Source organism: Lampris incognitus, chromosome 11, assembly GCF_029633865.1.
Source record: "Lampris incognitus isolate fLamInc1 chromosome 11, fLamInc1.hap2, whole genome shotgun sequence".
Lineage (NCBI taxonomy): Eukaryota > Metazoa > Chordata > Actinopteri > Lampriformes > Lampridae > Lampris > Lampris incognitus.
The window spans coordinates 39,957,940-39,983,472 of NC_079221.1; the positions used below are offsets into that span (position 1 = coordinate 39,957,940).

General features: G+C 43.7%; 1 protein-coding gene across 1 annotated transcript in view; it reads left to right on the forward strand.

The window, feature by feature from the left end:
* Window positions 1-7,918: 7,918 nt before the first annotated feature.
* The window catches only part of arhgap15 (Rho GTPase activating protein 15), a 58,425-nt gene continuing 40,810 nt past the window's right edge, over window positions 7,919-25,533 (forward strand). The window contains exons 1-5 of the mRNA XM_056289739.1: window positions 7,919-8,025; window positions 11,580-11,757; window positions 13,957-14,022; window positions 14,344-14,493; window positions 16,741-16,830. Of these exons, the coding sequence (XP_056145714.1) occupies window positions 8,012-8,025; window positions 11,580-11,757; window positions 13,957-14,022; window positions 14,344-14,493; window positions 16,741-16,830 (498 nt within the window). The 5' untranslated portion in view covers window positions 7,919-8,011. The remainder of the gene's footprint in view (window positions 8,026-11,579; window positions 11,758-13,956; window positions 14,023-14,343; window positions 14,494-16,740; window positions 16,831-25,533) is intronic.

The following is a 25,533-nucleotide window of genomic DNA, read 5'->3' on the forward strand; positions in this document are numbered from 1 at the left end:
ACAGCTTGAATCGAAGACCACCCTGATCTGGCCTGGTTTTCTTGGGTGATAGACCTCGAACAGTGGTAAATACCAGCATTCCTCGTGCTTCTTTAGTGGAGGAGCCACTTTGGCATGGCCTTGCTCCAGTAACTTCTCTATAAAGCCAAAGAAGTGTTCCTTCATGTCAGGTTTCCTTGAGAAAGACCGCTCTAATGACCTGAAACGATTCAAGACCTGTTCTCTGTTATTGGGTAGATGCCATCTCTTAGGCTTGAAGGGGAGGGGGTTACCCAACTGTTTCCTTTATCTTTGTAGAAGTCTTGTTTCATGATATGGTGGAAGGTCAGATCTTCAATGGAAGGGGCTAGCTTTTCATCATCTTCCGTTCTCTTGAAGAAATCATCTCATGTGTGAAATCTGCCCTTGTCTCGTGTTGGTTTCTTAGCTGAGACATTAGTGTGCATTCTTCAGACCTTCACTTTACAGACACTCTCCTTCACGTGAAAGTGTTAGGGTGTGGTTTAAAGAGTGACTGTATACCATTTTCCAGAGTGTTGGTAAAGAAGACGTTGATGCTAAGTGGCTTATGGATTCTGCCCAAACAAGCGTTACCGACTAGGACTCACCCAAGGTCTAGACTTTGGGCATATGGAACATCATGTGGTCCATTTATCTGTCCTCTTGCTTTATGTATTTTAATGATATCTCTGCCAAGTAGCATCATGATTGGAGCATCATGGTCAAGCTCTGGGATCTGGCCTGCTATAGGCTGTAAGTGTGGGTGATGAAGAGCAGCTTGTGGTGTAGGGATCTCCAAGCAGTTATCTGGAATGTTGTTACACTCTTTTAAGGTTGGAAGAGAAAGAGTGACATGTCCGTCTATGGAGCTTACTTCAAAGCTATGTGCTCGTCTCCCACTTGTCTCTGCCACACGTGCACAGGTTTTTAGACGGTAAGGAGAATTGTGGCTGTTCAACTTGAAAACTTCAAAGAATTCTGGTCTTACCTAGGGATTATTACTCTGGTCATCAGTGACAGCATACACTTTGACTGCCTTATCCTGCTGAACAGTCGGAAACACTTTGAAGAGGCAGATCTTTGAGCAGGTTTTACCACTCAGATTACCTCCAGACTTCAGTGAAATTGGCTGACACATCTTCTTTGGAAATATCACTCCTCTCCCCGCCATGATTTTCAGTAGGGGTGAGGGCATTTACAGACTCTGGTGCAGGCCCTGGGTGTAGAGCAGAGTGATGCCTCTCACTGCCGTACTCATTACACTTTAGACCTTTCGCAATTCTTTGCTAGGTGTGTGGTTGATGCTATGCATTTAAAGCAAATGCCATTCTGCTTTAGAAAGGCTTTCCTGTCTTCCAGAGACTTTTCCCTGAACCCTCTGCATTTGTGTAAAGGGTGTAGCTTCTTATGAATTGGATACAACTTTGCTGGATCAATGTTAGCCTTTTGCATGTCTTTGTCTGCTGTTTTATTCAGAGAGATGTCTGTCTTGTGGACTGAGACAGATGTTCTGTTCGCATTTCTAGGGTGTTCTGGTTTTGTGTGGTCTGCATGGAGAAGGAGAAGGAAACTTGAGTCATTGCGCATCTTTGCTTGAGCTGATATGAAATCAACAAGGACAGAAAATGGAGGAAAGGAGACCCCATGCTGCTTTTTGAACATGTAGCCTAGCATCATACATCTCTCTTGTAGATTAAAGGGCAGTTTTTGAACTGTGCTGGTTATGCCCCATGCTGTATCTCAGGGGTCGGGAACCTTTTTGACTGGGAGAGCCATAAAAGCCAAATATTTCTAAATATATTTCATTGAGAGCCATATAGTATTTTTAACGTATAATAAATTAAATATGTCTTACTTTTAATGCGACTTCTGGTGCTGCATGGTTTTGCTAATGGCCTTGTAGTCTGGTTCATACGTGGTGAGGTTGAGCTTCATGCAGGCGTTGAGGCTTCCATCAGTTAAACGTGAGCGTAGGTTGGTCTTAATGTTCCTCATATGCGAGAAAGACTGTTCACATGCATATGTAGAGCCAAACATGGTCAATACGGCAATACTCACACGCTGCATTGTGTGGTATGTCACAGGAAGCTCGTTCCAAGTTTTAAGAATCAGCTGGTCTTCAGGTTGAAGATTTTTAATTTCTGTCCACTTGTGTTCCCTCGCCAGCTCTGCTCGCTGTCGCGCAAGACTTTCCAACTCTCCATTAAGTGACTTGAACTTACTCATCCACATGTCTGATGCCTTCAGGTCAGCAACTTCCAGCTCAAAGTCTCCGATAGAGACCCCGGGGATGCATGTCAGGTCGATTTTGTCCACTGCACACTCATGTGGATGAGTGATGAACTTGAAAAGACCAGTGCGCGCACGAAATTCTCCAAAACGTGCTTTGAATGACTGCAGGAGATTGAACGTAAAGCCAGCTAGCTGCTGGAGATCCAGATGTTGAGTGGAGTCACTTGCTAAGCATGCATCTCTAAATTGTTGCAGTCTTTCAAAGTGCAGAAGACGACCTGTTTCAATGTCCCTGAGAAAGACTTCCAGCTTGCTTTCAAATGCAAACACTGCTTGTTGAAGGGATGAGATTGTATTTCCAATACCTTGCATTTTCACATTGAGCTGGTTCAGATGGCCAGTTATGTCCACGAGATAGTGAAACTGCAGGAGCCAGTCAGTGTTGTCTAGCTCAGGATGCTTGACGCCTTTCATTTCAAGAAAAGTCCGGATTTCACTCAGGCAAGCCGCAAAACGGCTGAGCACCTTCCCCCTTGACAACCAACGCACGTTGCTGTGTAAAAGCAGACCGGGATAATGATTCCCAACTTCTTCTAACAGAGCTTTAAACTGGCGATCATTTAAAGCTCGGGCAACAATAAAGTTGACCACTCGAATGACCAGAGACATCACCTCGCCAAGCTCCTGGCCACACGTCTGAGCGCAAAGCGCCTCCTGGTGCAGGATGCAATGAAAACTTAGGATGGCTCTCTTTTCATGTTCACGGAGAAGCGCTACAAATCCTTTGTTCTTCCCCAACATACAGGGTGCACCATCAGTACAGACAGAAATAAGTTTATCCATCGGTAGTTTTTTTTCTTTAGCAAACTCCATGAAAGAAATGAATAAATCCTCTCCTCTTGTTGTCCCTTTCATTGGCAAAACAGCCAAGCTTCCCTCACGCAGTGTGTCACCTGCAGCATACCTGGCAATTATACTGCACTGAGATAGATGGCTAACGTCTGTTGACTCATCTAACGCGAGAGAAAAGTATGTCCCGGCGTTTATGTCCTTAATTTGTGTTTCCTCGACTTGATTTGCCATCATGATGCTACGATCGTGCACAGTTCTTGCTGACAGGGGCATGTCTTTTATTCGTTTGATTATCTTGTCTTTATTTGGGAAGTCATCAAACAGTTCATTGGCCACATCAAGCATGAATGTTTTGGCATACTCGCCATCTGTGAATGACTTTCCATTCCTTACTATTGCCAAAGCCCCCGCAAAGCTAGCGGAACTCCCGTCCCCTTGCTTGGTCCACACACGTAGTTGCTGCTGACTCGTCTGCACTCTCCGCTGTAGCTCCTCGCATGCCCTTTTCCTGCTGTCCCCCGCTGGAGATTTCGATGCAAATGAAGCATGGTGCGTATCGAAGTGCCGCTTTATATTTGACCGTTTCATCGATGCAATGTTATCATTGCATATTAGACATACCGCAGATCCTGCTCTCTCCACAAATGCAAATTCCTCTGTCCACGCAGCCTGGAATGCACGGTAATCATCGTCTTTTTTTCTTTTCGCCATCTTTTCCGTTACAAGGGTTGAAGCGGATAAACTAGTTGGCTATCTGATAAAATTGATTTCTTCACCTTTACAATGACCCGGACATGTTCGCGAGCCATTGGTTCCCGACCCGACCCACGGGTGACCCGTGACCCGTGAAATTTATCTTCAAAACTAATTTCTGTTTACTTTAAAATGACACAGTATTATTAAGAAATATCACAAGTATTTTAAAATCAGTTCCAAACTGATTTTTTTGAAAAAAAAATAATTTTCAACTCAAAATTGTCTGGGAGCCATATGCCGTCACCGGAAGAGCCATATATGGCTCGCGAGCCATAGGTTCCCGACCGCTGCTGTATCTGAACAGGCAAGAGCAGAAAGCACTCCCTCTGATTTTGCTGCTTGAAGCTCCATCAACAGGTCTCCCAGTTCTCCCAGTTTCTTCCAGTCTTTGATGAAATCTTTGGGAAGCTGTAAACTCTTTTGAGTAATGCACTCTCAACGACCTCAGGTGCCCCAAAGCCTTCATCAGGTCACTGCCAAATCGTCTGCAGTCCCTTTTCTGGGTTATAGACAGTCAAGAGAACAAGCAAAACAGATAAGAGCCGTTTTGCTGGTTCTCTTGACTGTGCATCTAACCACTTAACTAGGAAAGCCATCTGTTCTTTAACTGAGAGGTGAAGGCCTATTGTGGTGTTCAAGAATGATGCTTTCCAGGACCTATAAAGTTCTGTGCGATCATGAAACTGCAGTAGGCCTGTGGCGATAACTTCTCGACGTGCCATGAACCTAACAAGATCAGACACATTCTGATTGTCTCCATAGTGAGCCTGTGGGGTGCTAACAGGAAAGTGGGCATGTGTTTTTGGTGAAGGTGGGTGTGGCTTGACCTGTGGGGAAGTTTGAGATGATGGCACTGGGGTTAGGGCTGGTGGCTGCACCACACCGTGGTGGGGAGTATCTGCAGGTAAGTAATTATAATTCTCAGGTGGCCTGACATGGCCAAAATAAGCTTTGTGCTTCTGCTCTCTAAAGCCTGAATGCTCTGTGGTTTGTGATGGCTTGGTAGCATTTGCATCAGAGTAGGTAACTTGTCTCTCTACGCTGACTGCATGTCCATTAGGGAAATATGTTTGAACATCATAGGTGGCCTTTGTAGATGGCCTGCTATGGGGAAAGCCACTGTCTGTGTCTAGGCCATGCATTTGGGATGGCACTCCCTGGGAGTGCCATCCCAGGGTCAGTCCGTAGTCTGGTCTGCTCTTGAACAGATGTAGTCGTTAGTTCGCTGAGCAGAATCATGAGCACTGAATCCTACATCACTTTTCAACTCAAAGTCTGATTCTTTGTTGCACACGATGGCTGCCGCTAATGCTTTGGCCTTTGCAACTGCTGCTGATGCTGTTTTTTCAGCATTTAGGACATCAAGTTGTGCATCTAAGCATACTTTCTCTGCATCCAAGTGGGATTTTTGCATTTTAATCTGCATTTCCTTCTCTGCATATTTTACTTTAGCTTTGGCCTCTTCGGCCTCTGCAAAGGCTATGGCAGCTGCTGAGCGAGCAGAGGAGCCGCGAGAGCGTTTAGATGTTGCTGACCCACCAGACCAGGTAATAAAGCTGTTTGGGGATCGTGACTTCTGTTCTTCCACAATGTCATGGAAGCCTGATTGTTAAGCTGGTGTTCTGTTGTAAGCCTCTTTCACTGTTCTGTTGTGATGACACTGACCTGCTCTGCTGTATCTCAGCCCGTTAGGAAGCTGTCGTTTTACTATTTTGCCACTCATATGTGCCCTGCATAAGCTGGCAGATAGACAACTCCTCCTCCAATCACCACGCCGAAGAGGGTGCTTAGCTCCACTCTATTTAATTGTTGAGTGAAAGTAGGGTAAAACTACAAGAGATGCAACACAACAAGTATACAAATTTCAACACATCAACAAAAATGACTATGAAATGACGTTTGAGTTTCAAGTGTGTTACTGCTATGCAATTTCTAGCATACACTTTATTATTGACCAACTAAGGTGAGTATTTTGGCTAAACTGATGACAACGGATTATCACATCCAATTAATTCGCTAGCGTTATCATTCGCTTATAACAGCACATGCAATATGAACCCATACAATAAAATACGAAATATTTACATCAAGCCAAACTAATATGACTAACAAATGTGACTTAGACTTATGTTAAGAATACTAACATACTGACGGTGCATCCAAAAGCATGAAATGTATGTAGAGAACAGCGATATCATGAACAAAACGTCTTAAGGCTTTTACCAAGTTTTCTGTTGACTACTGAACTTCCTGTACTGTCGATGTGGTGCTGGTGACGTCATCAGTAAACAAAAGACTCTTAAAGAGACTGTATACATTAACTAATACTGACAGCACAATCATGATATTGATATTATGTTGATATATTGCCCAACTGTAAAATATGGTATTTTTGCACATGTAAGCAGATATCATGCTGCTGTGATATTTTCACAATATATGCATATTATGTAAAATTCCAGATGATTATCATTCTGATATTTTCTAAATTGCCCAGCACAAGTTAAACAAGCGATGGGCTGTAAAGTCAAATATTAATCTAAAAGTCAGGGTGATGTTTTCTGGCTGATGAATATGTGACCCTATGCTTCACTCCAAGGCTCTCCACCATTGACAGAATTCTTCCTCTCCTCTCAGCTGTTCCCGTTAGGGGTTGCCACAGTGGATCATCCATTTCCATCTCTTCCTGTCCTCTGCATCTTCCTCTGTCACACCAACCACCTGCATGGCCTCCCTCACTACATCCATAAGCCTCGTCTTTGGCCTTCCTCTTTTCCTCTTCCGTGGCAGCTCCATCTTCAGCATCCTTCTCCCAATATATCCAGCATCTCTCCTCTGTACATGTCCAAACCCTCTCAAGCTTGCCTCTCTTGCTTTGTCTTCAAACTGTTCAACCTGAGCGGTCCCTCTAATATATTCATTCCAAATCCTGTCCTTCTTCATCACTCCCAACTAAAATCTTAGCATCTTCAACTCTGCCACCTCCAACTCCACCTCCTGTCTTTTGGTCAGTGCCACTGTCTCCAAACCATACAACATAGCTGGTCTCACCACCATTTTGTGAACCTTCCCTTTCACTCTGCCACAAATCACTCCTGACACTCTTCTCCACCCTGCCTGCACTCTTCTTCACCTCTCTTCTCTTTAAATTCATCCAACTTCATCAACTCTACTCCTTGCATCCTCACCATTCCACTGTCCTCCCTCTCATTCAGGCATATGTATTCCATCTTGCTCCTACTGACTTTCATTTCTCCTCTCTCCGGTGCATACCTCCACCTCCCCAGGCTCTTCTCAACCTGCTCTCTATTCTCACTACAGATCACAATGTCTTCCGCAAACATCATAGCCCACGGAGACTGCCTGCCTGATCTCATCCGTCAACCTGTTCACCACCGACAGAATCAGGAATAGATATAGAGGATTAGTTGAAGGTTAGCGTTGTTGCATCATGTGGGACACTCCTACCCCCCGTTTCTTGACCATCTCTCAAAGCTGTGGCCCACTTGTCCGCACACTTGTGCTTTATTTATTTATTCATTTGTTTTCTTCTTTGTTAGAGGCCTCAGTGTGTGCTCAGATGGTCTTGTGTGCTGTAATTATCATATTACAGAAAGGACAAATTTCCTGTCAAATGCCAGCTTGGAGAACGCTGCATACAACTGCATGATACATAGCCTATCATTGAATTTTAAACAGCACCTAGAGTGAGTTGTTTTGACACGCGTGTTACTAAAAACAGTTCTTGAAAATGAGAAGAGGAAAACCACACTAGCTTTCTCGTACATCTCCTTGCAGTTGAGAGATGTAGATTTTGATGTGCAATGTTTCATGAATATACAATGATGTATCTGCCATATTGTAAGATGCATCTCCTGAACACAGTGCTAAGGGTCTGTCTCTTGAGATTAAGGTTAAGATTTGTTGTTGGCTTTTTATTTATTTCTTTTTTTCCCCACTTACACTGAGTGTCATGGTTCAGGAAATGGGGGGGGGGGGTGGAGGAGGCTGCAACTCAGTGCACACTTAACTTGCATTAACTGTTATACTGTGAGAGACATGGTGGTTTGTGGAGACCGGAGACCACGTGACCAAAAACACTTCCTCTAAATGGAAGGCCTACTTCACTCTCTCTGTCTTTCTACTTTTGTAATCTGTGACTGATAGAGGGATGGCGGGGATGAGGTAGGACACCAGTAAATGATCGGGGATGATCATTGAGCTTTCATAGTAGCCTATGTTTTTTGTTGTCTTGGTAATGGGCTGCTGTTGTTGTGTGGCTGCATGCTCCTGCAGATTATTAATGGCTTACGCACTTTTTAAGGGTGATTTCCGCACCACGTAGGCCTCTGCTTGTAGCATTGATTTGCGATGGCATTAATTTACCGTACACGCCTTTGTTATTCAACTCCACGGAGGAAAGTTTTTACTTTGGACATGATCCGCAAAAATGCTATTTACTCTTGCGCTGAGAATACTGTCTTGTTTTCAGGGTGATGCGGGGAGGGGAATAAATTGAATTGAAAGCACACAAAAAAAATGTGTAAATTCACATTCTACAAGTTGTCGTTTGAGTAAAAAGTGTAAAGCCTTTCTCTATAAAGCTTTAGAGAGCAGTGCATTTTGTCATTTTATTTTACCAGTTGCTAAGGTGGAATTGGTATTTTACCATATGGTGAGGTATTTCTGAGACCATTTCATGGATGGTATCAGGTTTAGCTTCCATCATTTGGGGTGGGGGGTCATTTTGTCCTTTTTGCTTTCTGAATACAATAAAACATCACAGATTTTTGTCAGCAATACCTTTTCTTGGGACTTTTTGTGTGTGGGTAGCTGTTGTGTTGCTGGATACTTTGTTTTGGGGCCACAACAAATGACTACTTTCATTATCAATGTATCTTTTGTTTCTTTAATCACTTAACCAATTAATAATTTTGACAAGAAAATGACAAAAATAATGACGAATGCCCTGTACACGTTCCTACTTACTCTGATGCAGCAGCCAAACAACTCCCAAAGTGCTCATTTTATGATATATATGTATCACAGAGAGGCAAGCAAATCTCAGCATTTTTTGAAGCAGTAATCTGCAAATATTTGGTATTTTAACTTGCTAAATTACTAAAACGATTAATCGCCTACCAACGTTATAATCAATTAATTTGCTGTCAGTTGACCAACCAATTCAGCACTTCTTTGTTGAATTTGTTGATTTTATCTCAAGACAAGTGTTCATGCTCATGTGTTCAGGTCGAAGTCATAGCTAATACTGATGCTCCTGTTCAGGAAAAAATAACAAATTTACTGACATTTACACGGATCTTGCATTGCAATGTAAAAGGATTAGGCTGTAAAGTTCAAGTGAAGCTCTCTGCCACTGCTGCTTCTGAGGAAAAATACATTTGAATTGTGAAAAGGTGACTGTCAAAGCCTTTTTAGGTCTGTAAAACTGAAACTAAGTGGGACCCTTCTTCCTGGGTCTTTGGCCTACATCTGCTATGTTTTAGCATGGTGTTAATATACAGCAGAAATAGAGCCAAGCCCATCTAAACGTGATTTACCTGCACCATATATAAGATCAGGGTGAAATGATGAACTAACTCATGCAGTTTTACATGCAAGAGCTTCAGTTTACTCGAAGTGGTACAGATGTAAGTTAGAACCTACGAACATCCTGTGCATGGATACGTATTGCTCATAGGTAACCAGAAATTGCCGTTAAAATGGGGTCGCAATTGCACAAGGGCTCTTTTCCTGTTGGATGGTAACCAATAAACCTCCCAAGAACTACAGTATGTGTGATGTTTTGCATTTCTGTAGTTACAGAAATGTAGACCATTTATTTCTATTTTTTCATTCTAGACACTCATTGTCGAAAGAGACATGTCTGACACAATTCTTGTGAAGCAATCAGGGCACTGAACAGGAACTCAAAGACCTCATGCCAGTATGAGGAAAAGCTTATTGCAATATGTGCTTGAATCTTTGAACTCTGTAGATCTGTAAGTTGCATGCACATGTGTTTTAATATGAAAGGCAAAGCACTGCACTTAAAGCAATTTCCTTACCTGAAGTTTTTTGATAACTTGTGGTATTGGAGATATTGTCATTCCATGTTGTCAAAGGTCTCTTTCTTAGTACACAGCACATAGTATCAAGATATACTGTAGGCCTAGCTACATACCACTGATTCAGATGTATACCTATGCTTTGTGAAAAAAGAATAATTTTGACATTGAAAATTTATTGGTCATAGTAGTGCATTAGCAATTTTAATGATGCTAAATGAAACAAATGGCACCTATAGCATTAAATGGCTGCACGGTGGCCCAGTGGTTAGCATTGTTGCCTCACAGCAAGAAGGTCCTGGGTTCGAACCTAGGCCGTCCCAGGTCCTCTCTGTGTGGAGTTTGCATGTTCTCCCCATGTATGTATGGGTTTCCTCCGGGTGCTCCCGCTTCTGGTACGGGAAGATGGCGGCGTGAACTCACATTTGCAGCAGCCTCACCCAGTACTGGTGTGGGAAGATGGCGGCACGAACTTACGTTTGCGGTGGCCTCACCCAGGACCGTCCATGCAGTGTCTTTGTCCACATCTGTGTCTAAGTTGTATTCGTTTGATGGCTGGGAGAGCTTGGTCTGTTGCATCCGGTGGGCATCCAGCTGCCCGGAGCTGCACCCGAAGAGGAAGCGACGAGGGTGGTCTGACAGGATGCGCAAGCGGGGCAGGCTAAGCTAACTGCTAGCCCATGCAGACCGTCAGTTCCAACAGTCATTCTGGCTGGCGTTTGCTCTCTTGGACAGTGAATTTTTTTTTCTTGGATATGTTGGATATATGTGTTTTTGTAATTTTGTAGTTTTTGTAGTTTTTTTGTAGTTTGGATATATGTGTTTTTGTAGTTTGGACATGTGTTTTTAGTTTTTGTGTTGAACTGCTGTGGGCTGTGGGAAACGATATTTCGTTTTATTTCATATATGCAAGTGCATGAAATGAAATGACAAATAAATGCTCCTGATTCGTCCCACCATCAAAAAGACATGCATATTAGGGTTAATACTGCTGTCTGTGCCTCTGAGCAAGGCAATGGAAAGAAGAACTGGAGGTGGTCCCTGGGCGCTGCAGCTGCCCACTGCTCCTGTACAATAGGATGGGTTAAATGGAGAGAACAAATTAGCTGTAAGAATAAAGGACAAAGTGGCTTAAGCTTGTGAGCTTCCTGTCAGTAGCAATTTAAATGCCAGCATTGCTGATGCTAAGTCATCTTTAACATGATTGGAGGACAAAGCAAATATGTTTTGTTTTGGGTTTTTTTATACTCTATTGATCCCTGTAGGGAAATTACTTTGCAGCTAACCCATCCTAGCAGTGTAGCTAGTAGCAGTGGGCAGCCACCGTGCTGCATCTGGGGACCAACTCCAATTCTTCTTGCCATGCCTCGGGCAGGGGTACACACAGGAGTATTAACCCTAACATGCATGTCTTTTTGATGGTGGGGGAAACCGGAGCACCTTGAGGAAACTCACCGCAGACACGGGGAGAACATGCAAACTCCACACAAAGGACGACCTGGGATGACCCCCAAGGGTTCAAACCTAGGACTTTCTTGCTGTGAGGCGACAGCGCTAACCACAGCACCACCGTGCCGCCCGGCCATGACATACGCTTGGCAAAGAAAGAATAAATTTAAAGTAAAAATGGCGAGGTATCCCTTTTCACTTTGCTGTTTTGCATTTCCACAGAATCACCGATGTACAGAGCACCCCTGGGAAGCAGCCACCTCTGATTCTGCCCCCCCAGCTGATTGGAGGCTCGCTGGGTGCCGTGCAGATGCGCATTAAGAGTTCCCAGAGCTCCGGGGATCGGCTGAGCCAGTCCAAGTCCATGGTACTGGCGGATTCGGACCTATCTCAGAAACCCGTGAGTACAAAGAAATCAGACAGCCAGTGCTTCCCAACACCGGCACATTCTGTGCACACGGGCCTTTCTATGTATCAGAGACAAATGAGGACAAGTCCCCCACTCAGATTTTATTCATGTCAGTCTGACCAAATCATTTGAGCGTCACGTGGTCCGAATGCTGTTTTCAGAGGTGTTTCAACATCGCAGGCACACTTGGAAGATTTTCAAATAGTCATGATATGTTAGACAGAGACTCACTGACGGTCGGGGGTGTCTGTGACATGTTAGTTTAAATTCTAGTTATGATGATTATGGGGTTTTTTTTTGCTAAGCAGTGAAACACATTAGGTGATCATCATTAGCTAAATTGAGTTGATCTCTGCTTGACTCTTAGCAGGTTCCTGTCGGGGTGGGGGGGTGGGAAAAATTATAAGACAGATGATGCATTTACAAAATGAGCAGTTTTCTGCAGCATATTTGGAGTCATATGGCTACCGCTCTGTGCCCATGATTATCTGTGTGTAACCCCCCTAATCTAATCTAGTTGACAAAGGCTAGGGCGAGCGGTGACACCTGTTCGGCGCGATTCTCCCACAAAACCATGACGTTTGTCTCGACCATAGCGCACTACTATTTCAGCATCGTTTCTTACGAACCCGTCCACTTGACTGCAGCCAGAGGAACAAGATTACTTCCATCCACGGCAACTTTGTGTGCTGTTAGATAACTGACAGAGGCTGGAAGATGCGTCCTTCTCCTCTTTTTGGACAATCACAGCCACAAGCGCACATTTGATGCTTTGTGCTCGTGTTTGCTAATTACGCAGATGCTTCTTGTTTGCAAGATGCCGTCCTGTAATAATAGAGTTTCACTGGGGGGCAGAAAGGCAGAGGCTACTGTGTGTAATTAACCAGGATAGTCCTAGAGACTGGAAACACGGTCATTAACATTCAGAGCACCATAAAAGTGTTGCCGTAACGTTGCATCAGTGCAGCGCCCCGGCATGCGGGCTGTTGTTTTCATTGCGGCCATAGGTTTCATTGCATTGCACTAAAGAAGACACAAAAGGTTATCTTATCTCATAAACAAGTGCTTCTTTTGTCATTGCTGGTGAGAATTAGATTAGAAGATGGAGCAAGGAGGAGATGATGACATTTATTTTTATATTTTTTTTTCCGAAACTGGTTCACCGCATCCCTCCCCCAATTAAATGAAATTAAACCAAACTCCAAACATTAAATGAAAAGAAAAGAGATCCCCAACCAAACTGAAATGAAGAGAGACAGAGAAACCTCTGTGTGAGGAAAGACGGCCGGGCCAGCTTTCGCTCTCTTCAAATTCCCGGCATTCCAAGGGAATCCTGCGAACAGTAGAGGGCAGGCCAGCACTGTGCTAGTGCCGAAAAGTTTATGTCAAACTTGAGAGACTCTAGACTGCAGTTTTTAATAGGTCTCTGGTCTCCAAAAAGGGGAATGAATTTCGTCTCACATTCTTCATATTCTCGTATGCCACTTTGCTAAAATAGCAGACGCTTTTGCATTTCTGTGTTAATGGAATATAGCAATTCATTATCCTTGTTAACTATTACAAACTTGATTTAGGAAAAAATTTTTAAAATTAGCAACTGTGTCGAATTGATTTCATAACTTTAATGACATATTTGTGCAAAGTGTGTTTTTTTTTTTCTTTTAACAGCACTTTTTTTATGCATTTGTGTATTCTGCAGCTATCGTGAACTGATCATGATTGGCGTTGAAATTCTGAATCGTGAGGTCTTGTGCTTGTAGCTGTTATGCTGCTTTTACATGCATGCACTAACACACACACACACACACACACACACACACACACACACACACACACACACACACACACACACACACAGTGTGAGAGAGGGAGAGGCAGAGAGTGAGTAAGGACATATCAGTATTTGCTGTAGAAAGCAACATAATAAATATGATATCATGCACCGTATAATGCACAATGTGCTGATGTGTCGTAGTCTTTATCTGTTCACATGTACTCTGAAATTGCTTAATGATGTTTTGCATTCCCACTGGATCTGCATTGACTATACTGTACCGAACATATTATCGGGGGGGTTGACGCTAGACAATATTTGAATAATGTTCACAATCGACTTGAAAAAAGGCTAGGATTTGTGGCGTGGATGAAGCGTCCCTTCACCAGCGGTGTTTCTGTGTTTTTGCTTTGTAGATTTCTCGCCACCGGAGGAATCAGTCCCAGCATAGCGCCGGTGGTGTCGGAGTCTCGCAGAGCTCAGTGAGTGTGACAGCACATCCGCACAGGACACCACGGCCCTTCAAAGGCTATTTTAGGGTGGATCCAAAAAAAAAAAGTTTTACTTGGTGGGGGAATTCTGTGGTCACCATAAGAAAAAAAAAAAGAAAAAGAAAATGTCAGTCCTCCCTCGGGCTGTGTAGCGATGGTTGGATTCTGCCTCCCAGTTAGGCTGGTGCGGCGTTTCATCTCCACGGCTGACTATCATCAACAGCTCGTCAGCCTCCATTTAAATGTTTTTACTGTTCCTCCTGATACTGACTTCTTTTGATGCTCACTGCCTCGTATAATCTTTACTTGCAGGTCGAACTGAAGGGCGAATATTTGAATAAAGCCAAAATATCAGAGGGAGGTAAAAAGCTGAGGAAGAACTGGACCTCCACGTGGGTAGTGCTGGATGGAGATCGGCTCCTTTTTTATAAAGAGAGCAAGCAAGAGGCTTTAGCAAATTTGGTATGTTAAATGAATATTCACTCGCTCTGCTACTGTCCCTTTTCTCTTTTGTTTATTTTTTCTTGAGTATTTCCAGACACTGTCTGCACACACACACACACACACACACACACACACACACACACACACACACACACACACACACACACACACACACACATACCCACTCATGCATGTACAAACACTCGTACACAAACACACATGCAGATAGACACAGATCCAGAGTGCGTTTCGGGGTAGAGGAAGTGTCTGTAAAGTCAGAAGTGACACCAATAGTGAGAATTGGACACTATTACCAGCAGACTATAAGAGGGCCAGCGTTCAATTATGGCCTCATATCAGCCTTCAGAGAGCTTGCCTATTAGCATTAAGAGTGCAAATGTTGAGTGAACGCACACTGTGCATTTTAATTTGATGCCAGAAATGAACCGTTTTCTTTTCATTTTCATATTTTTCAAACTGGCAAATTAACTTTGGCTTTGATCCCGAGGACTGGAGCTCACCCCATCAGAAAGCAATGAGGAACTGTTTACCCCCTCCTGGAGACTGCAGCACACGGGCATGTGGGGTGTGTGTGTGTGTGTGTGTGTCTGCATGTGTGTGTTCCTCTGAGTGTGTGTGCACATGCATATGTGTGTGTGTGTGTGTGCATGTGTGGGTGTGGGCATGTTTTTGTGTGGGTATGTGTGTGGGTGGGTGGGTGCGGGTGCGGTGTCACTGGGCAAGGCTGTGCAGTCATGTACAATCTACACGTTCTCTCACCATACGTATGTATGTAAGTGTGTGTGCGTGTGTCTGTGTGCATGTGTGTGTGCGTTTGTTCGTGTTTATGTGTCAGTCGGTGTGTATCTGACTTTAATCCACCCTGCCCTGATGTGGCTCTGACGTGCATACTGAGGGAGAGTGTAGAGAGAGACAAACAGAAAAGACAGAAAGTGGTGACTGGTTGAGAGAGAGAGGGAGAGAGAGAAAGTATTAGATAGGGGAGGGTGTCTCTAAAATGAGCTTGCCATGGTTTTTAATGAAGCTCCGAGGACTTAATCAAAGCCCTTTCCGTTACTGAGCCCCACGAGTGTCGGGTCTGTCAGAATCTCTCTGTCCAATAGTTCATTATTCGAGAAAGACATTTTGAGGCTGGGTTACAGATTGGAGTATCTGCCCCCTTTTTTTTTGATAAAAATCATCATCTTGTTCTAGTTATTTCAGGGAGAGGAGCTACATGTGGGCCTGTGGCGCTGATAGCGAGCCTTTGAAAAGTTTAACTGGCTGATCAGACCTTAGATTTAGAAGGGTTATATTTGTTTCTGAAGCAAACCGGCACCGGGTCGTGCTACGTGACCGGTCATTTTTGACATTTTTGACCTTTCGGTCCGAATCCACGGTGTCGGCACACATGAACGCGGGCTGGTTTGAGCTCACTTGCTCTGCGTAATACACAAAGAAGTGTGTCATTTGTATTATCATTTGGCTAAATGTGGAATATGTGGCGCTTGTCACATTTACATGTCTTGTCTGTGGTATGTAGGCTTCCATTTACACTCATTTCATTATGAGTTATCATGTTTATACTACAAAACCAAAGCTGCTAATCTCTGCAAAGTTAGAATGTGTACTGATGTGAATGTGTATTTAATGTGTGGTTAATACAATATTCACCTGGCTTGTGTTGACTGACAGCAAGGAGGGACTCTTCATTATAAAATATTGTTTCACAAGACACTTAAATATAGCATGACGTGCTCATGTTGTGTTCGTTTTCTTTTTTTCATCCTCAACAAACGTTCTGTTGTGCAGGGGTTTGAATTTGCTGAGGCCACGGGAAACGCCAATCATATCTAAATGGACCGCCGTGCCTTTTACTTTGATTAGCCCGTGCTTGAAAACAGTATTTTCAAAATCACATTTTCCCCTGATTGAAAAACAAAATCATTTTTGATCGTAGCGTTGTTGCACACAACACTTTTAACTGCTCGAGAGTAAGGAAACGATATTATGGATATTGAAAATGTACTAAGCTCTTATTCTCGTTTGATGAAAAGGTAGAAAAATCTATGCGGGCAAACTATGAACACAAAGCAGAAATAAATGGGTCTTTGTTATTGGAATATATTATTGCACTCACTTTATTATCAGAATTTTAGTTTTTTTTTTTTCCAGAACTTCCTGAAGGTCAGTTTGCATTCGAGGCCTGTGTCAGTGGCCTATGCTCCAGTGAACTCTGACCTTTTCCCCTGTGGTATAATCTAGAAACCGGGATGCAAGGCGGACAGCGTGGACCTCTGCGGCGCTGTTGTTGAGTGGACATCTGAGAAGTCCAGCAGAAAAAATGTGCTTCAGGTACGTCAAACCTCAACATGCACTGGTTCTGTGTTGGAACTTCATATAAAATAACTAAATAAATAAATAAAAATGGCTTCTAAGCACTCTATGCATTGCCTTTGTGCACTGCCTGTTGACGCCTATGTCCTATTAGACTTGAACCCAGTTTTTTTGGCACTTACTTGCGTTGTCGCCTCCTGACTAGATCCTTGCTTGTGTTGTATTAACTCTCAGATGTACGTCCCTTTGGACAAAAAGCACCTTCTAAAATGAAATCTTAGCATTGTGAAATTCATATTTCACACTACGAACTGAAACAAAAGTGAAGGAAAAACACAGTTAATTTCAACACGACCGCAACATAGTCAAATCTACTCAAGTCAAATCCGGTCCGTTATTTGTTCTGGCAGTGTGCCAGTCATGAATTGCAAAATATGGACACCAACATTGTTGAAATTCCCACTGAATAATGTGCAGTGTCACCTTTCAGCCGCTGCCCTGTGTTGACTGCAGGTTATGTACACGGTATTTTCGGCAGGAAATGCCAAAGGGTGGTGTTAGGAGACACGCTCTGACGTCAGCATCTCCCATCTTCCAGAAGATTTGCACGGCTTATGAAGTGCTGTTAAGTTCTTACAATCCTATTTGATATTTTGAGGGTCTTTCTGTTAACCACCTGCTCCAAGAAGAATTTAATTTTAGTCAGATTGTATTTAAAGGTGATGCTGGGACATCTTTGTGCGACTGAGAAATTGTACTTTTATATTTTGGGGGAATTAGACTTGAGAATCCGCAGTGTTGTGCTTCTTATTGCCTTTTGAAGATAATCTTTTGACAAAGACTTAAGCCAGGAAAGCAAACTGATGATCAATTCATTGGTGGGGCAAGATTTCATGAGGAAACGCAGTGATATCCGCGAGAAAAGGGAAGAGGATGAGAGCAGATTTCCAGATCTCATCAAACGCTTAAGACACTTCATCTCAACAGAGTGCAACTCTTCCGCACAGCATTTCAACTCTGAAATCTTAATGCAGGGGAGATTAAAACGGGAATTACAACATAATCTTAAATAATCCAAGTGCCGCGGACAGAGAAGTGCTTGTAATGTCGGCGCGAAGCTATTCTGAGGCCTGACAACATTGTCAATCAACACTGGGATTAAAGTTAAAATTAGCACGGAAAGTTACTGTTAATTTTGCTCTTGTCCCTAAATGTGATTCATAATCGCAGAAATACCTTTGAAAGACATGGTGGCCAGATATACAGATGCGATTAAGAACATAATGGTATTATTTGAACACCCACTTATGTCCTAAATTCACATTCCCATGACTATCATAGGAAAAGGATCGCAACATATTTGCTAATAATTTGTAGTCTGAGTTTATATAGTTAGTGTTTCACAGCGTCTGTATTTATTTGGTGCACAGAACATACACACTCATCAGCATAAATCATTTTGCTGGTTCAGTAAGCAGAATGTGGAGATTAAACACACTTTAAAAGTCAACACAAGGTAAATTTGTTCTCAATGCAATAGGAATGATGGTTGGATTATTTGTGTGTGTGTGTGTGTGGGGGGGGGGGGTTCCACTCCACTCCACTCCACTCCACTCCACTTGCCCAAATGGTATTATTCCCTTCGTTCCAGTCAGGGAGCATCCTCCCTGGACAGCGGTGTCATCAACAGACTGGCAAGATTCAGCCAAAGGTCACAGACCCTGAGCGACGCTGGGCCTCTTAGCTTGTGTCCACTTTCTAAGACCTCTCCCATCAACAGCTGTTTTTCCCAGCGCTCGCTTCTCAGATGAGCCGTGCCAGCGGGCTGCAGCGGAAGACCTGCATTTCCTACAGGAAGTTATGGCTAAAAAGGATAGAGGCTCGAGCTGAAACCAGACCTCTTCAGGCAGTCATCTCCCTGAAAAGAGAGCCCTCTTTTCCTTATCCAGAAAGTTGAAAGTTTGAGGGCAGCGGGGGTTCAATCACTTCACGAGGGTCCGCTTGGTGGAGATTAACATAGCTATAGCCTGCTGCAGGGGTTTGAATATCCGTGTTTGGAAATGTTGACAGAAAATAGGGGGGTGAAAATTAAGACGCCGCTACTTGTTTCATTTTGTGATGCAGGTTTTCATTTCCACCATAACCAACCAGAAAAGCTTTTCAGCCAGACATCATCGCATATAAGTTCTGGATAAACAACACTGCCATTATCAACACAAGTTTATTTAGTCACCTTTATCGTTGAGGAGGAAGGACACACAGTTCTTCCAGATTCCACCCGCAGGGAAAGGGGGGAGATGGGAATGAGAGGAGGATGTGGCTGAGGCTATTGTCAACGGTGCACGGTATTTACTCAGCTGGTCTGTCTTTCTACTTGACACTTTCCTCACCCCTCCTTTGACTCATCAATATCATAAACCCTCTCTATGGATGTACATTGCTGTATATTAACTGTTATGCTAGTGCTTGTTTTTCTACAAGGGTAATCCATGCTCACAGATAAAACTCTCTGGCCTCTTGTCAAAGGATTCTCAAAACAGTGCAAGGTTCCTCTCAAGGGTGTCCTTTATCAGGGTGTCAATAACACCATAGGCTGACACAGTGAAATGCATACCTACCAGCCACGCAGAGCGAGGGCTCTGCTCTATGTATTAGGATCCTTGACACCTGGGGGACCGCCTGATTTTGTGCCGCACTCACGGAAAGAATGCTAACACAAACAGAGATAGAGACAACAGCAGTCTGGCATAAAGGTCAGTTATTGTGACGGGGTTGCTTGGTGGTGGAGAGCAGGTCATTGTTACACACCCCCCCATATGGGGTTCAGATTCAGCATTGCTCGTGGGCAGATAAGAAATACACAAGTACAGTATGTTTTCCCTGCAAAAAGAGAGGCTGTGGTGTAGTGTAACCCATCAGTGTAGCTCACTGATCGTTAATCAAAAATATATATGGCACAGTATGTGTTTGTTTTGGGGAAACTTCAGATGAAATGGCAGATAGGCATGGTAGCATGTATATGCAGAAGGCAATAGATAATATTCTCAATTCATTTTTTACTAGCCGCAGTATGGATTAAAGAACATCTCCTCTGAGACAGGCTAAAGGCTCAAAAAGGTTCCCTTGAGGCTAATAAAACTTGAAATTTCTTTGACATTGCTCAAATAATCAAAAAAAAGGCACAACTTTGAATAAGTGGTCATGCATTTTTCATTTCTGAATATCTAAGTGTGTGTGTCTGGCTTGAGTCAGTTAAAAGCAAATAACAAAAGGAGGAGAAAAAGTCCAAATTGCAGCGAACCCCCCCCCCCCTCCCTTGAAGAAAAGAGAGACAAAAGTAATGTGTCAAAGGCGTCTGGTTTTATCAACTGGCCACTGTGACAAAGATGTCAACACTTGCATCCCTCTCTCATCATTAATTGATTCTTTTGAGTTTTGGGCGACTCTCGCTGTGAGCTCCTTGTACCCTTTCTGCTCTGACAAACATAGTTCTTACAGTCACAATCTGGAAAAACAGACTCCAAAACAACAAGCGAGAGGACAGAAACAACTACAGATGATGAAATAGAGCCCGGGGCTAGAAAATAATGAGTCCACTTCAGTCGCGGAGCCCTAACCTGCCACCACTCCAAAAACATTGCTTTGTCTCGACTAATCACGAGAAACTTTAATATTCTTGCAAAAGACCTTTTACCACCTCACAGTTGCATCTCTGTAAACATGTTAAAGGTGGATTACACTATTTTCAGCCAGATGTTGTGAAAAGGACTTGGTTATTAAGGTTAGCATGGTTTTCGAACTCTCATTTCTGAATGGACCTCATATTTTTTTGCATTTAATGCTGATGTAGAGGATATTGAATACAAAACTTTGTTTATAATGCCCAGTAACACCCAAACACAAAAGATGGCAGTTACCTCCATATGACCACAAATACCTCTAATGGCCCCTAATTGGAATTAGTTGCAGTTATTGCTCTGCTGTCATTCAAAAGACAGGTTTCAATAAAATTATTAAAGGTTAGAAATGACTTAAACAAATATATTCAACCGCGCTAAATGAGGAGAGCAGGTTGGAACCAGTTTGCGGTAGTAGAGTGCAGTAAGTGTCCTATGTGAACTGGCCCCTGCCACCCTGATCCCAGGATGTAATCGTCCAAAGCCGCTGACCTGAGTACTTTAATGCCATCCGTCTTAAGCTAACAGTGCTTGATTGCTTCCTGATGACTTGCCGTGATTACAGTTGTGAATAAGAGTGGCTTCGTCCCAAAACACATACCGCTTCACCCAGGAAAAAACATGCCTCTGACCCAAATAGATAAAATTTACTCTGCAGCGTGGTAATTGATATTCAAATTTGAAAATATCTTCTACACAATGAGTCACGTGCAGACTTCTTATTCTCCTTCTCGGCCATTGCTCCACATACCGTTGGAGAAGAACTTTTTCTCCTGACCTTGCAGGGCCCACACATTACGCTGCTTCGAAACACAACCTTACTTTAAAGTTGACACAAACAACATTAGAGTGATGTATGTCTCCGTAGAGTCAAAGAATTGCTATCATAATTGCGTCTTATACGCTACCTCATGGGCATGTGCCCAGACTGTTATGTTCAGCTGTGATAAGTGCAATGGCTAATTGACCCAGGAGTGTTGCTAAACCGCTGTCATTTGAAATTGGGTAGTAGCTGCACATTACTGCACATCAATCAGTTGCCATCGTCCAAGTAATATGTTGTGTACGCTTCTTATGGCTTCAGAGGGGGGAGTAGTTAGTGGCTATGTTTCGCTGTGCCAAAATGCTGTTCAAGGTATGTTAGCAGCAGTTGTGCACTATGAAACTATGGTTTCTCTGAATCAGTAAACTGGGGAAAAATGGCATTTCCTCCTGCAACCTTTTCAATGCAAACAACAAGTCAAAGGGTGGCAGTCCCAGATTACTGCTGAATTATACCTCGTGAATTGCTGTCTCTCGACTGAGGCTTGATCCAGTGATGAAACGGGCAGGTTTCCGATGTGTCATCCCATCAGCTGTCCACGCTGCCATGCATGCAATCAAAGCGCCATCTGATTGTTGGAGAAAAAGCTTTATTTGGCACAGTTTAATCACATTCTGCAATTCTGGATTGCTATTCTCTCGGGAGAGTGAAGAAAAGTAAATACGGTTGATTCTGTTGCTGCATCAGCAGCACTGTGTTATGTTGAAACTGTCTGCACATTGACTTGTTTTACCTTTATAATGTTATGATATAATTTCTCTATGAAGTGAGCCTTAGGAGACTTGAAACGGGGAGTTAATCTCTTGAAATGACAGTCTCTGCCTCGTCCAAAAGCAGAGAAAAGGTATTTGTGGTGTGGCCCTTACTCTTCAAAGCTGCTTACATTGAAGTGGGCATTAATTTGGTTCTTGAAAGAAACAGTGAAAGCACAGTGTTAATCGCCAAAACGGTGGACGGATTTAGACCTCCAACAGCAGATTGCCTTGGAGATTACAACTTAGAAATGAAGTTCTCCTGATATCCTGCGGGCCTTTATTCTGGACAAACATGCAGGCAACTGTATTAAATGGTTTACCTTTATCTCCAGCTCTGTGCAGATTCTGTAACACGTCTGATTTTGTAACACGTCAAGAACACGGACCGATAGTGAACAAGCAGTTTGTGAGTTGTGATTAAACGAATCAGAATCAGAATCAGATACACTTTCTTTGTCATTTCATTTCATGCACTTCCACACATGAAGTGAAACGAAACATCGTTTCCCCCAGCCCACAGCAACACGAAGACAAAAACACATCCAAAAACTACAAGAACACACATATCCAAACTAACACACATATATCTAAACTAAACAAAAAAAATCACTGTCCAGGAGAATGAACGCCAGCCAGGATGACTGTCGGAACTGCCGGTCTGCGTGGACTGGCCGTTAGCTTAGCCTGCCCCGCTTCTGCGTCCTGTCAGACCACCCTCGGTGTTTCCTCTTCAGGCACAGTTCTGGTCAGGGCCGTGGTCCTTGGGCCCACAGGATGAAGCAGACCAAGCTCCCACAGCCGATCCAACGCCAGCTCCCCCAGCCAGACACCTTCCACACACCTCCCCTCACTCCACACGACATTAAAAACACAGTCAAGGCTAAGCGAGGCTGCCGCCAAACCGCCCTCGGTGTTATTGGAATTGCCGGTCTGCATGGGCTAGCAGTTAGCTTAGCCTGCCCCGCTTCTGTGTCCTGTCAGACCGCCCTCGGTGTTACCTCTTTGGGCACAGCTCCAGGCAGGGCCGGAATCCCTGGGCCCACAGGATGCGGCAGACCAAGCTCTCCCAGCCGATCCAGCGCCAGCTCTCCCAGCCATCAAACGAAGACAAAACTTAGACGCAGACATGGACAAAGACACTGCATGGATGGTACAGGGTGAGGCCGCTGCAAACGTGAATTCGTACCGCCATCTTCCCACACCGGAAGCGGAAACTGTTGCATGTTGTACAAATGATGGCAAAAGTGAATTCCACAAACATTGCCTCGGCCATGAAATTAACATTCTCCTCAGGACAAACCTGATGAAACACCAGCACTTGGATATCAATTTTTTTCTGCTGTTAGTCTAAGAACTCCGTTCCCCCCCCCCTTTCTCTATGAACCATATCATCACAGTTTGACACATTCACAGATATTTTGTTGCAAATTGGAAATAATTAACTTGGCAAAGTAGAATGCTTCAATGTTGTATTGTTCCTTTATGAAGAACCGTAATTAATGTTTAATTTAAGAGCCAAATGCAAATGTATAAAGGCACAAATGGTGCTCTCCTCTCTGCACCACTGTGCATATTTAAATATTAATGACTCCAGTCAAAATAAGGCCCAGACATTGAACATCCTCTTTATTGAAAAATGTGATGAAAAAAAATGTATTATTTCGTATTCTTTTTCATTTTCTAAATGCAAAACAGTACTTTGTGCTTGTTACAGTAACTTCATTTCACTTTGCAGCAATACACATGAAACTTTGGACGGGAGTTTTGTTTTATCTTTTCCCTTTTTTTTCTGTGGTGGCAAATGGAATTATTAGAAACCGTAGTGTACCCTTCACTTCGTATGGAGACCCAGCAATGTGACTGTACTTTACTTTGACAGTGGGTGTACTCTGGTGTGTGGGTTTTACACACTGGACAGTTGTAATATTTGCTACCAAACTCATGAAAACACAACGTGTTCTTGTTGGTTCTTTCTGTTTGCTCACTGACAGACATCTCTTAATGGACCCAACATGACAACTCATTTGCCTTCCTTATCCTCTGTGTGTATGTGTGTGTGTGTGTGTGTGTGTGTGTGTGTGTGTGTGTGTGTGTGTGTGTGTGTGTGTGTGTGTGTGTGTGTGTGTGTGCGTGTGCGTGTGCGTGTGCGTGTGCATGTGTGTGATGTACTCTCGTATTTGTTTCCCATCAGAGGCCAAGGTGTCACAGTTTGGTAAGTGTTGTGTAGCTCCTGTGCTGTTGCCTCACATCTGGACGTGGCCCGTGAGAGGCCCGCAGGGGATCTGTTTGCTCTCAGGCACATTAGCATGTCTTCAGCAAACATTTGCCTGAGAATGAAATGACCATGCTAATTAAAATCACAAACTGCAGTTCAAGAGGCCCGTGCATGTCAGGATTAGCATCAAGCCGTATTACGGCCGAACCTACAGCTCAATGTGAGGCTGACGTTGGAGGCGGCGTGCTGCACACTGTACCTTTGTGCTTGGTGAGATTAGGACAGCTGACATCAGGACTCGAGGCTGGATGTGGCCGCGTTTAGTTGAAAGAGCTTATCTCCATTTTTCATTAGCTGAATGAATAGACGTGGAGAGTCCGCTGTCATCTCTTCGGTCCGCCTCTGATAATCTCTAATGCATCTTTGACCATACTGCTCCTAAAGAACATGTTTGATATATTTTTTAAGTAGTTTGCTCTCCCTTTTTGATTAAACTTCAGAAGGCTGAGTCTCCCTTATCAGAGGGTGAGACAGACTCCGGCACATAAGCCTGACACTTCAATGGAGGACCACTGTTTCCCAAGATGACGCGAGAAGAAAAGCGACCAAATGTTCAGGATGCATTTCCTTAATGGCCGTCCTGTACAATGCACGATAAATCCGCCATACTCTTAAACCCCAACAAGATGGGGATTTTACCGCCACCATAGTGTTGGATGTTTGGATTTCAAGATCAGAAGTTACGGAGACGTTGTTATTTAAGGCATGTCATATTCACAGGAATTTGGCGAGGAATCCTCAGTGAACACATAAATGCCCCGCTTACATCAGGGAATAATCATATCTAATTCATGTTCAATGTTTTGTGGGGCTGGCGTCCGGGTGGCTTGGCGGTCTATTCTGTTGCTTATTAATACGAGGATCGCCGATTCGAATTCCCTTGTTACCTCCGGCTTGGTCGGGCGTCCCTACAGACACAGTTGGCCGTCTCTGCGGGTGGGAAGCCGGATGTGGGTATGTGCCCTGGTTGCTGCACTAGCGCCTCCTCTGGTCGGTTGGGACCCCTGTTCAGGAGGGAGGGGGAACTGGGGGGAATAGCGTGATCGTCCCAGGCCCCTTGATGAAACTCCTCACTGTGAGGTGAAAAGAAGCGGCTGGAGACTCCACATGTATCGGAGGAGGCATGTGATAGTCTGCAGCCCTCCCCAGATCGGCAGAGGGGGTGGAGCAGCAACTGGGACGGCTCAGAAG